At 44.3% G+C, this 13,634-nt stretch overlaps 1 protein-coding gene across 1 annotated transcript in view; it reads right to left on the reverse strand.

Moving 5' to 3' along the window:
* The window catches only part of MLLT3 (MLLT3 super elongation complex subunit), a 142,562-nt gene extending 137,602 nt beyond the window's left edge, over nt 1-4,960 (reverse strand). Inside the window, exons 1-2 of the mRNA XM_074812114.1 lie at nt 4,799-4,960; nt 4,078-4,258 (exon numbers count right to left, since the gene is read on the reverse strand). Of these exons, the coding sequence (XP_074668215.1) occupies nt 4,078-4,258; nt 4,799-4,810 (193 nt within the window). The 5' untranslated portion in view covers nt 4,811-4,960. The remainder of the gene's footprint in view (nt 1-4,077; nt 4,259-4,798) is intronic.
* Nucleotides 4,961-13,634: the final 8,674 nt, after the last annotated feature.

The following is a 13,634-nucleotide window of genomic DNA, read 5'->3' on the forward strand; positions in this document are numbered from 1 at the left end:
TCTTTAACTACAAGATGCAGTAAGCATTGCTCCCCTCATCTCCACAGAGGAAAGCAACACCTCCCACTTTAAGTTACAACATTCCGATGTCCAAGCCGCCATTTTCATATTGATTAAGTTATTAGCACAGAAATATTAGACCACTTTTTTTATAAGAAAAAAAATTAGCTTGTCAAAATGCACCACTAATTAATAGAAACTTAACCACTCAGGCCATACCAGTTCCAATTTAGTTTTTGACATGTACTTATAATGAATCATTGAAACACAAGAGATGTGTTTGCTTATCTAACTGAAAGACAAATAGCAGGACAAACACTAAGTCTGACTGCTGTTGCAGAACACCAACATTCGTTCAGAGGAGAAACTAAGAAGAGGAAGAAACTATTTCTACACTGCTTAGCATCCAAAATAACGAGGCACATTATTAGACAAGATTAACAGCTCCTCTTCTGGAGGCAGCGGATCAAAACTAACCATAACCTGGTGACAAACCTTGTTCTACTGGCATGCTTTCAAATACTGCACTTTCACACACAGCAGTATTTTCTTCACATGAATATTGAAAGGTAAGCAATGCTTTGAAATAAAGCTAGAATCTTAGAAATTCACCGTGTCTTAACCAATTTTTTATCAGCATCATGAAATAGACAAGATTTGAAAACAGCAGTATTTGTGATTGCATGATGATTTTACAGAGCTTTTTTCTTGCAAACACTACTCAAAACTAAGGCTGGACATGAGTCTACTTTCTTTAACATGACAGCAGTCCTGTAGCCAACCCCCATTAAAGTACTCACTGAAGTCAGATGGCAGGAGCAGGCCATTAAATGGAAGGAAGTACAGGTAACCAGTCACTGAGAAAGCCTGTGTGCTCCACCATGCAAGGATAAACTGAACCACTCAGTCACCATAAGGCAAACAGAAAACAGTAAGACCACTGCCAACCTCAAGTTTTTAAGGTGAGACACAGTGAAATATGAAGGAGACTGTTTTACAAGGTCTCTCTAGCTACCTACACTCCGTTCCCTGTCAGCCACCATCACCTTCTGATCCTACCTACACACAGACAAACCAACCTGCTCTGCGCTCCAACAACTGAATACTGTCCCTAGCTACGTGTGCACCTTAAAACTGACACAACTTCAGGGTACAGGACCCTGCTTGCTCTGCGGCAACTATTAGTAGAACAAACACTTGGACACACCTTCGCAAACTCACTATCAACCTCTAGTATTTCCAAAGTCCCTAGCATAGCCAGAACAGATAAGCAAAGCTAGAGTTGTAGCCGGCAAACTGAGTGTTTATCCAGCTAATCTCATAAATATGCAAAGTAAATGCACTGAAAATAATTCATCACCCTTGCCCCCCTTGATGTTTGGAATTACTATGCCCCTAATAAAAAGTGATCTAGCAACAGAAACACATTATGTGCTAATTATACCTATGACAGCCTATTAATTTATTATTTTCAAATTGATATGTGAACTCTGCAGATAGACTTATGAATTACAACCTTTCCTGGCAAGCATATGTGTTAGAGCAGCCATTCATAGCATGAATCCAGAGATAAAAAGATCACTTACCAGAGAACTAAGTGTTATTATGGCTAGTCAGTGTACTAGTACTTGCTTTTGATTAATATTGTACACCTACTTCAGCTTGCTAAACCCTATGGCTCAGGGTTAGTTTGAGAACTTACCAAGTACCTCCAAGCAGTACCTTATCCTACACTAAAATAATAAACAACTTCAGAGAAAGTGATGGAAAACAGGTAGTTTGACTAACACTACAAGAAAACATATTCTCATTAAATACGCAAAACTTAAGATACCACCCTGAAAGCCATCTGAGGTCAAATGAAACTAACAGCACTGATTTACAGAGCCAAAGAAAACCTAGAATACTTTTGTAAAAAATTTTAACTGTATTTGTAATGAGAAAGACAAACAAAATGCTCCCATTTAGAAGGCACACATCACCTCCACTCCTAAAAACTTTTGAACAGTAGAAAACATGCTAGGTAATTCATACATGGACAACTCTCAGCAGCACAATGCTCATCTTGCCCACTGTGGTTTCAGGGTCATGAAATTTCTTCACCATCTTTTTTCACTCACTGCAGTAGTTTTAGGAAGCTAAGCAAAGCCCAGAAGTGAATGGAGTGTTTGCCATCTGAGCTTACGCTTTGCTGGATGGAAGCGGCTATGGTGATCTCCTACAATCCAAGTCATGTGCAATCACAGTGTAAGTCCCCTCCCGGGCTATATAAGCTGGCATCTTTCCCAGACATTGCCACATCATGAAAATGATGCATACAAATAAAACCCCAAAATAAACACTTTAAAACAATGGCTTAAATGACTGCATAACTAAACTCAGCAGCTGGAGACACAAAGCACTCCCAGCGGCAAACCATGCATCTTTCACTTGCAAAAGTACTAAAATATATTCTTATTGGCAAGCTCCACATCACACCTAGCAACCAACCCCCAAGTCTGGGCCACAGTCATGTTCCCCAAGGCCAGATGACTAAATAAATAAAGCATGGATAATATAAAGCAGAGAGCATCAAACACCCCCCTATGCAGACAGAGCTTCAAAGTATTCAATGCACTTTCTACCACCAATTTCAATACATAATCTAATGCACTGAATATGAATAATGCTATCCCACCTATTTAGAGTTTCTCTGACAAACTGTTTCGACTGACTTAAAATCATGCTTTTCTGTACAAGAAATAGAAGAAAACGGAGGAAGACTCCACACTGCAATGTGGGCAATTTAATTCATCAAAAATACTGCAGTATTCCATACAATCCACTGAAAACTGTTTGTGCAGTACAGTGCTGGTTTGCAGTAGATTTTACGATGTATCAACTCTGTGATAACAAAAGGAAATTAGGATCTTATACTTAAGATGATAACCTCAGTAGGTGAAATATTACACTTCTTACACTCCATTGCTTAAGGGAAGTAAAATATTCTAGGAGAAACACAGTAATTGATACAAAAAAAAGTCACAGCTTGGTATCTTCAAACTGAGAAACACTACTCAAAAAACATGTTTTTACCTTACACAAAAAATGATTTTTTTATCTCAACACTGAAAAATTTCCTGTCTTCTGCTCCCTGAACATTTGATTTTTCCCCACCTAGCTCTAAACAGACAGGATTTATGATGCTGTTGTTCTATGGAACTGCAGGAGTTCTAGATGCCAATAAAGATTACAGATCAAATGAGATAACTACTAACCATTGTGCCTGCATAGATAAATAAACCTGCTCACTTCTTTTATTTGTACTGTTACCTCTACTAATGCAACTACAGTAATCAGGACAGTAAGGGCTCAGGAATCAGGTCTGAAAACAAAAGGCTTCTTATACCTCTCCCAGTCCAACTTATGTGGGTACATACACACCACACATACACACCGTTCGAGAAGTTTTCATGTATTTAGGACAGAATGAAGCCCTGACGATGAACTAGAGAACTAAGCAGAAAGCAAAGTGATGCAGGAGCCCAAACGCACGTACCAAAACCGGTGCAGCAACACATTTCCAGGCATCCCTGTCCCAGTCAGACACTTAGTACACCGGGAGAAAGCAACATCAGACAGAAGAAAGCAACACGTGAGCAAAAACCTCCGGCGCAGACCCACCCCAAGACAGCAGCCGGCCCCGCGCCACCGACCAGGTAAAGACCGTGAGGAGTCGGGACCCAGACCCACCGCCGGCCCGGGCGTCGGGACCGGGGGGCAGCCGCGAATGGCGATCCCCGCGGCAGCAAGTGCGGAAGAGGGGAAGGGGCAAGAACGGCTCCCCCCACCCCCCGACCCCGGGCAGCCCCAAGGCGGCGGGAGATGGGCCACCGGCAGCCCACCGCCGCACTGACGGCGGCTTTTGTTCTCCACGGAGACCGGCACAGACCCGTCAGCTGCGCCCGCTCCGATCCGGGTGGGAAGCCCTCGCCGGCGGGGAGAGCCCGCTACCGGCCGCCCAGCGCCGGGGAGGCCGCCGCCGGCGGGGTCAGGAAGCCGGTCCCGTCGGGGCGGCCCGCGGCGGACCCTGCCTACCTCTTTTCGGCCTGGGGAAGCTCTCGTGCAGGTGAAAGACGACTTTCTCCACGAAGTGCTGAATGTTGCTGTGCTCGGGCCCTCTGACAAACACCAGCCAGTCGTGGGTGAAGCCCTCCACGGTGGGTTTCTTCCTGACCTGGGCTCGGTGTCCCAGCTCCAGCTTCACCTGGACGGCACACTGCGGGGGGAGAGGCGGGGAGCGGACGGTGACCGCCCGAGGAAGCAGGGCTGGGCGGGCGGCCGAGAGGGAACCGGCCCCGTCGCAGGCGGTGGGGGCACACGGACAAAACAGGACCATGAACCCATCAAAAGGAAGAAAAATCGCAAGGCACCACCGCAACAAAAAACCGGCCCCACAGGCGAGGGTGGGAAGAGCTCTCGCTGCCACTGGGAGGACGCGGGGAGGCGCGGCCGCCGGCCCGCGGTGCCGTCCTGCGGGCGCGGGCGGCCGGGGGGCCGCGGGCAGGGACACACCGTCGCCCCTCCCGGCGCCTCCGCGCTTGCTGCCCCCCGGTGCAGCGGCAGGAACATGGCTGAGGCGACACCCGCCGCCTCCCTCCGGCTGCATGCGTTCTCCGAGCCACGGCCGGGAGCGGCGGGGAAACAGGGAAAGCCACGCGCAAAGAGGAACCCTCGGTCACGCCAAACCCCTCCCGGCGGCGAGCACCCGGCGGCACCGGGCAGCGCGGGTCGGGGGCGGCGGGTCCGCAGCACTCACCGAGCTGGCCATGCCTGGGGCGCCGGTTCCGCTGGGACGCTCGCTCCGGTCCCCCGCCCCCACCCCGCAGCGCTAATTCATGAAGACGTGGAGGCGACGGCGGGCGCGCAGCGGAGCGGAGCGGGGCGGCCGACGGACATCCGCGGACATCCTCTGCCCGGCTGCTCCCGCTGCCTGACTCTGCCCCCGCCTCCTCCCCTCCCTCGCACCACAGCAGCCCCGCCGGCTGGGCGAGCGAGCGCCCGCCGCGCATGCGCACCGCCTGCGGGCTGACACCGAGAGACAGCCATATCACAGCGTGCGGGGGGGGGGCGGGTACCGGCGCGGAGCGGTCAGCCAATGGCGCGCGGCGAAGCGGCCGCGAGCCCCTCCGCCCGGCCCCGCCCCCCGGCCCTTAAAGTAACAGGTTGGGGGCGGAACGGGACGGGACGTGGAGGGTGTCCCCGGCAGGGGGACGGCAGGGCAGGGCAGGGCAGGGCAGGGCAGGGCAGGGCAGGGCAGGGCACGGCACGGCACGGCACGGCATGGCACGGCGGCAGTCTCCTTCTCCGCTGCGCGCCGCTTGCTCCCCTCCTCTCGCCTCCCCTCCTCACGCCAACGGCCGCGGCGCCGCGCCCCGCTCCCCCCGCGAGGCGTCTCCCCCGCGGGCCGGCCGGCGGGCGGGATCCCCGGCCGTCAGCGACAGCGTGGGTCGCGGCGGTCTGGACCCGCCGTTACCAATGGCGGGAGCGAATAACTCCTCACAGCTGGGAAATAGCAACACGCTGAGCTCGGCCCCCCGTCGCCTTCCGCTGCTGGGACCTGCCTGTAAAAGATCTCCGGCCGAAATTAAGTATAAGGACTCCCTGTGCCAAAGGTACGCTAAAAGAAGGACCTTCCCCCCAACCCTCAGCCTGTGTCTCGGGTACCGTGACCAACGAACGTTTCTGAAAAGCCGCCTATAAATCCTCTTGCAAGAACAACGTGGGGAAGATACGAAGGGAGTGTCCCAATTGCACGGGTATGACAGGTGATGATGGGCAGCAAGCAGGAAATGACACTCGGGATTATTTAACGCGTATTTGTGGCACTGACTGCTATTTCTACCATTAACGGGCTGATACTCTTTAAAAACGGCAGTTACTAACCTAAACAATTCCCATATCCCTTCCGTACTATATGAGGTAACACGCTGATTCATGCCACATGAATATGCCAGTGCGGACCTGGGGCTGTGTAAATCACAGTACTGGCGCTCGTGAGACGAGTATTTTCCGACAGCTACAAAATTGTACGAAATTGTCCATGGTAACGTTTGCCACACTGAAAACTATTTTCGCCTGTTCGATAGTCGTATTTTTGATATTTTTTCCGATGACCTCAGTGATTCGATAATCAGCACAGCAATCTTTTTCAAGAGAAGTATTACACACACGCCCGCGAAACACCCTCCTTGTGCATCCCAGATTTCACCCAGAGATGGCGCACGGAGTCCTTGTGCTAATGTCCTTATTTGACCTCTCCAGAAGTCTCTTACTATCCACGATTTGTATCTTCTCGCTTTTCACTTCGGAATGATAAACACACATTATCGAAATTCTGGCATAATTTCATAACCCCTTCAAAACTACTGAGCTGTATCTCGTTTTTCTTATAGATGTTGTAAGCTTTAATTAATAAAATCAGTACTTACAACTCAAAAGGATGAATACAATTTGTAAACATTCCGGAAGTTACAAGTTTGGTTCAAGTTTGGCTTGAAATTTATTAACATTAACCCCTCAAGTATATGAATACCCATGTTTCAAAATTGCAATGTGAAGATCTAGTAGTTCACATATCTTCTACTAATCCTGCGTTGGGCTAGCCAGCAAGCTAGCATGCATGAAATCTCCTGCTGAGTTCATAAACCTGTCAAAGCTGATTCTGGTTGTACTGGGTCTGGCTGAGCCAGAATTGGTTTTCCCCTATAGCAGCCCTCATGGTGCTGTGTTTGATGTTGGGAGCTGGCAGGGTGTTGATAGCACACTGGTGTTGTGGCTACTGCTGAGTAGTGCTTACACAGCACCAAGGCTCTTTCCGACATTTCCCCCCCACAGTGGGACGGGGTGGGCAAGATCTTGGGAGGGGACACAACCAGGACAGCTGACCCGAACTGACCAAAGGGATATTCCATACCATATGACATCTGCTTGAGTATAAAGCTGGGAAAAAGGAGGAAGGGGGGGGGTCACCCTTGGTCCTCCGAGGCAACCACTACGCGTATTGGAGCCCTGCTTCCTGAGAAGGCCCGACATCGCCTGTTCATGGGAAGTAGAGAATACATCTGTTTTCTTTTTTTTGCTTCCGCGCGTGGACCTTTGCTTCGCTTTGCTTATATTAAAACTGCTTTTGTTTTACCCACAAGGGTTGGGGTTTTTTTTGTTTATTTTCTTTCCCTTTTTTGCCTTGTTTAGAAAAAAAGGGGGAAGGGGGGGAAGTGATAGAGAGACTTGGTGGGTACCTGGAATTTAGCCAAGGTCAAACCACCACACTGGTAACTTTAAAACTTTGTACATGCAAGATAAATAAAAAAAAGATACTGACATTATTGTCACATCCCACCTGTGGGGCAGGGATAGGTGACTCAGGTTCACAAATTCCTGTTGGTGTGGACTAAAGTGAGCTAAGACTCAAGGTCTGTACATAAGTATCAACTTTAATGGAAACAAATACTCTGTAAACATTGTCACTTTCACAACTATATCTACCTAAGCTATGAAGCTTTCTGGGAAATAAAGGTCAGCCTTGTGTTACTTAGTAGCTTTAAGGTTACTTAGAAGGATGGGGAAGAGGGGGAGAGAGAGAGAGAGGGAGGGAGAGAGAGGAGACAGAGCGAGCGCCAGTCCTGCATCCAGTGTTGGACCTGCCAGTGTGGGTGTTCAGTGTGTAGAGGCCCCCGTAGACTCATACATGACCCTATTTATGGCTCCAGTTCCTGGATTTCTGGAACCTTCTCTCGTCCCAGTTTCAGGAGTGGTTGAGACACTAGTCAATCAAGAGAAGTGACACCAGGCCCCTCCTCGTGACTTACTTCTCGTCCCCCCTCTCCAGGCATTGCCTGGGCTCACAGTACAGTCACTTGGGACTCGTCCCTTACAACTATTTGCTATAGCAAGGATTATGCACACAAGCAAGGACAGCAGGGTTGGACCGCTTCTGCACTTAATGCAGCGGGCTTCCAGTTGTCAGGGCCCACCTGAACAGAGAATCTGCAGGCTGAGGATCCCCAGCATTTCTCCTACAAAGGTTGAATTTTTGCTGTGGCTGAGCTGCTCTTCTCAAGTGTTCAGTCACTTAAGGCACTTGTAACGATGGAGAATAGATTGTCAAGAGCATTTAGCTGTCTAGATCCCTTTGGTTTCATTGCAAATAAGCATTTTTGAGTCAGTTAGAGGGTTTTCCATTCAGAAGACACTCACTTTTTTGGTGCTTAATCACAAGGTACTCTCCCATGTTAGTGCAGAGTTGAGTTTGTAACATGTCCCCAATAATAACAATAATATATACACTAAAAGTGTTTTGCCTTTCATTATTGGCACATACTTATTTTCAAACCAAATTTGAAGCACTGATGATTTTACAGTAGTAACTGGGCATGATTATTTAAATCATTACTAAACCACACCTCTTTCTTTTCTTCTGCCCCATCACCTGCATTCCAACATCACATTACACTGCCAATCTGAGTGTAAAATTCACAGTGAAGAAATGGAAGATGTGTTTCTCTGCTATCAAAATGGTACTACCACTCCATTCTTAGCATGGCAGATACATATGTTTTATGACAGTTACAATGCATATTTCTGCTTTCTTATTACTGCCTTTAAAAGAATAGACAAATGTGCTTAAAATAGTAACAGGCAAACCTTAATTTAGTCCATAAAGATTATATGATTTTCAAAGACAGGCAGCTAAAATTAGATACCACAGTGGGTATTTGAGCTCGTACATATATAGTTTCATAGATACTTTCAATGCGTTGAACACATTATCTTACTGACAGCAATTATGCAGAAAGCAGAAAAATGCTCTGTGATACAGATCCATTACTGAAACAGGTCTATGGAATTATTTTCATACTCAGTGACTGCAATATCAGCCCTAAGAGTCTTTTTTTACTCTGTGTACCAACAATTTTAAGACTTGAGGACTACAGAATGCTGCCCTGAAATATTCAGGTACAGGCAATATTTTATTTAGGAAATGTATATTGGAATCACTTTGGTTCAAAATGCTATTATATATGAACTCCTGTCTTCAATGCATCCTGCTACCTAGAAAGTAAATCCTTTCATAGTATCTCTCTACCTTTCTGAACAACTTTTCAAAGATCTTGACTGCCTGTTTCTGTTTTCCTTCCTTATTTACATACCAGTTTGACATCATGAAGAATATATTTGCTTCCTATTCAGGGGCAGAAGTCGGGGACACCATCTTTCTCTGTAGTAAATTATGTTCTGTTGTGGGGGTACCATATAAGGATACAACACTTTTTTCAACTCAATTTGAATGGAAAAAAAATGTATGGACAATTTTTATGTATGAGTCACATCACAGTTTTGTTTGGCTCAGTAGGAACAAGGCAGACAATCAAAGCAGTCAAATGCAAAAATAAAATCATCACTCTAAATAGGAATATTTCTACTTCTTGTCCACCTCCTTCCAGCTTTTCTTCTTCTGCAAAGATTTGAATTAGTCTTCCCAAGTTTGTTCTGGAAATCATTATTGCTTAATATAATTATAACCTTTCTGCCTGCTTAGGTTTATTTCTCCCTTTGTATAACAACACAAATGATCCATAGCTACAGTTAGAGAGAAGTCACAGTGGGCCTGATCCTGAAAGTACATTCACTTGCCAGGATCCATGGTAAGGGTGAAAGCATGTGCTTCCATCTTAAAGGTCTGCAGAGATGATGACTATCTTGCAAGTTAAGAGTCACGATGACATATATTAATACAAGATATACTTGTACATGGATTTATTTATTTGCCCTGCTTTTCTCGGAAGGCTGTAAAGATAGGATTTGATTATTTCTTTCCTCCTGACACACTAATTTCTGAGAAAGGAAGGGTTCTTTTAGGCCTGGCAGCATAAAATGTACATACTGCAAAAGAGAATGAATCAGATGAGTGAAAGAACTGTCTTTTGTCTCCACAAAGTCTGTGTCTATGTTCCTGCTAGCTTTTATGCTGAAGTCAAGAAACGAAAGCCCCTTCTGAATCTTTGGGGATTTTTCCTGAAAGCCACGAAACTATAATAATTTTAATGGTTGTCCTGTTACTTTATGGTATCATTGGCATTTTTGTTTTACTGGAATTAGAGTGTAGATGAACAGAACATCTTTCACACTCAGGCCACTTCAAAAGAGAAGTTTTGGTAACAGTGTAGGCAAACAGAGTAGCTAATAGGCTTTTAATAGCAACTCTAATACAGCTGGTGATACCCGAACCTGTTTAGCAAGAGAGAAGGTGTCCAAGAATTAGCCTTCGCTACACTGTATGATTAGGGTTGCTGGATTTTTTAATTTTCATCCACAGAAGAAACAGGAAAGAAGAGAGAAAAAAGAAGTCTTCAACTGAAGTGAGATGTTTTTTCTCTGATAGTTCTAGCTTGTGTCACAGTTGAGAATAAGATGAAATAAGGTTGCCAGTAACTGGAAGATTCATTTATTCTTAACAGATAGCAATGAGACAATTCTGTTTTCCAGAATTCCTTAAATGGGTGAGTTTTCTGGCATAGACTCACACTCCATATTAACCTCCCTAACTTGGGATTCTACAGGAAGGAATGGAGCTGGATAGTCCCCTGGAGTCCTTCTATGCTGATTTTTATTTCTTATGTATTTGGACAAAAATATTCTCCTCTTAACTTAGAACAGGACTGAATCAATACAAACTGTTTTCCTATAAATCAATACAAACTGTTTTCCTATATCACACATCAGTGTAACGCTGGAAATGCTTCTATTACCTAACTTTATTCATCCTAACAGTCTTTTTAACTACTTAACTGAGACCACTCAGTTGAGTAATTATTACTTAGAAACATCTGAAGATTCAGGCTCAAATTTGGAAAAGAAAATGTATGTCAGTTGTGAAGCAATGCTGCTTTTTAAACAACAAAAAAAATTAAAATAGTATTTGTATTCAAGCTGAAGGGGTTGTGATGCAATTACAGACATTTAAAAATTCATCACTTTCACAAACTCCAAATATAACCTTTGGTTGACAGGAGCAGAATCAAAAAACGATCTTGAGCTGGTTAAGTGACAAACTGGTGCAACTATTTTCTTCATTTTGGATTAACAGTTAAAATAAATATTCTTTGATCTCATTATGGCAGATTGATGCAATTACGTGCATATGAAACTGCAAATACTTTGGCTCAAAGAACTACAGAGTTATAAAGGTGAAGGCAATTTTCTAGTAGTACTATCTGATACTGCTCAAACAGGGTTTACCACAGAGTAATTATACAGCTGGTGGAAGAAGAAAGACATTTGGGTCACGTTCTTAAAAGGTATTTAACTACCTAAACGTTCATGTAATCAGCTACTGCAATGCTAAAAATGCTTGCACATTTTATGTCTGCTGAAATAACTGCTGTAGCTGTAGGCTTCCCAGTAGGCACCAGTCCCTGGGTTCAGACACCTTCAGTCATACCTACATCATGCTGTGAAGTGTGATGCACAGCTCCCAGATCCCTGACTTAGATCGAACATGAGTCAACATTTCTGCTAACTCTGGAAGCAGCATAGCTGTGTTAGTGCAGCATTGCACCTGATGTAACAAGAGCCATATTTCATACCTATACTGTTGGTGATTCCACACACAGCTGAAAGGAATTGCTGCCTTTCTATATTATTTTCTTACACAAGGCACATATGTCTTATGTCACAAAAAAGGACACTGCTTTCCAGCTTACTTGGACACACTGAATTGTCTTTAGTGTTTCAAACACAGCTGTTTTAAATTTCCATTTGAAGTTCAAACTTTGTGACCCAAATATATGGATTGATTTACATAGGCCTTGTTTCTAAATGTTTCAAAAAGGCAGCTAGCTGAAACAGCTAATATTACTGGCTATAAAGGAAACCACAGTGCATTTTAAATATATCATCAATCTGAATTTCTCTGTATTTGAGATCTTTTAATTTCCTTATGCAGACAAAATATAAAATCATAGCCCATTCCTGATTCAAGCCAGATACTTTGATTACAATGTTAAGATGTTGGTCTGAACCAGAGCCAAAACTTAAAATGAGCCTACAGCTGATCTTACACTTAAGACAAAGAATATGTATAAGCTGCTTTGTAATGCCACTCTGACTGCCAGGAACTAATGGCAAAATACTCTCTCTGGAGTGGCTTTTTTTGAGTTAGCTACACAGGCTGAACAAATGCCAAGCTGCCTGGGCCAAGTGCGCGCCTGTTTTGAGGTTTTATTGGCTTGTCCATTTCTAATCACAAATCGTATAGAAAATAAGCACTTTAACTGGTAACATATTAAAGCCCTAGTCAGTGAAAAAGACCTTTAAGAGCAAAGGCTGCATGCATGTTCTAGAAAACAACGTAAAATAGTTTATAACTCACCACCAGCTACCTCAGAGGGGCATAGTAATGACAAAAGATAAATGCAAAAAGGGAGTCTTGGCTATGCACAATATTACAGTATAGAAAGTTAAAAAAAGAAATAATTGTTTAAAGGCCTCTAGGCTTGCATAAGGAAATCTGTTCAGAGTAGAAAGTCTTGTTGAGAGACCTACAAGGAAGTATTTTGGGTTTTATTTCCTCACAGTGGTGTAACCCCTAGAGGAAATACTCCTGTTAGACAAAGAAACACAGCCAAATTCTGTACTCTATTTAGGCCTGTGTAATGACCAAGTTCAGAGAACCTGTTCTGGATTTCTACCACCATAGCCAGGACAGAGTCTGATCATACATGCGAGGGAGCTATTAAGGAGTAACTTCACTGAAATCAATGTTCTCGGTTCTTGGCCTGACGGGAGATCTCCCCACTGGAAATCAATCAAAGAGTGTAAAGAAATTATGCAATTGTCCTTACTCTGCATCAGGTTCTTGTGCTGGCCACTGTATTAGTTACATAAGTTGACCATTATCCAAGATAGGAATTTATGCATAAGATGGCCAGTATGTCTTGGTCATAGACTTTGTCTTATGCTATAGCTTGGTTATAGGGGTATCAGAAAGGCTGAGTACACTACCTTCACAATTTCTGTAGCAAAAACCATGAACCAGCCGAACCTTCCTTATTCCCAGTACCACCAGAAAGTGAGTGAGAAGCTGGAATGACTTAGCATTACCTTGGTGAGAAACTCATGGGGAAAAGCAGAATTCTTTATCAGTGACAAGTACTCATATAACCATAGGGGCTTAGTTATCCTCACCTCTAACGAACTCATGATTAAACCTTCACTGTGACTCAGAAAGTAGTTTTAGCCCGACTTTATGAATGGGGAATTGAAACAAAAAGAGATGCATTTAAACTCAGTGAGGACAAAGCCTGGCCCTGAAAAAAAAAAAAAAAAAAAAAAAAAAAGAAATAAGAAATATGTAAACAAATGTAGTATGGGAGAACAGAGAGACTGAAATTCACATGTGCTCAACAATTGCTTTGAAAAATGTGGAATTTGAAAGAACATTGCAAAGTTTGAGGAATATACTATGTATGTATTTGCAGAAGTCTGTCCTTAGGGGCTAGATAGGCATATTTCAGAAATCTAAACAGAAATCATACAAATGAAAAATAGCTATTTTTACACATGATAAAGTTGTAAAGCAAGACTGCTCAACA

This window comes from Strix aluco, chromosome Z, assembly GCF_031877795.1.
Source record: "Strix aluco isolate bStrAlu1 chromosome Z, bStrAlu1.hap1, whole genome shotgun sequence".
In the NCBI taxonomy this organism is placed as follows: Eukaryota; Metazoa; Chordata; class Aves; order Strigiformes; family Strigidae; genus Strix; species Strix aluco.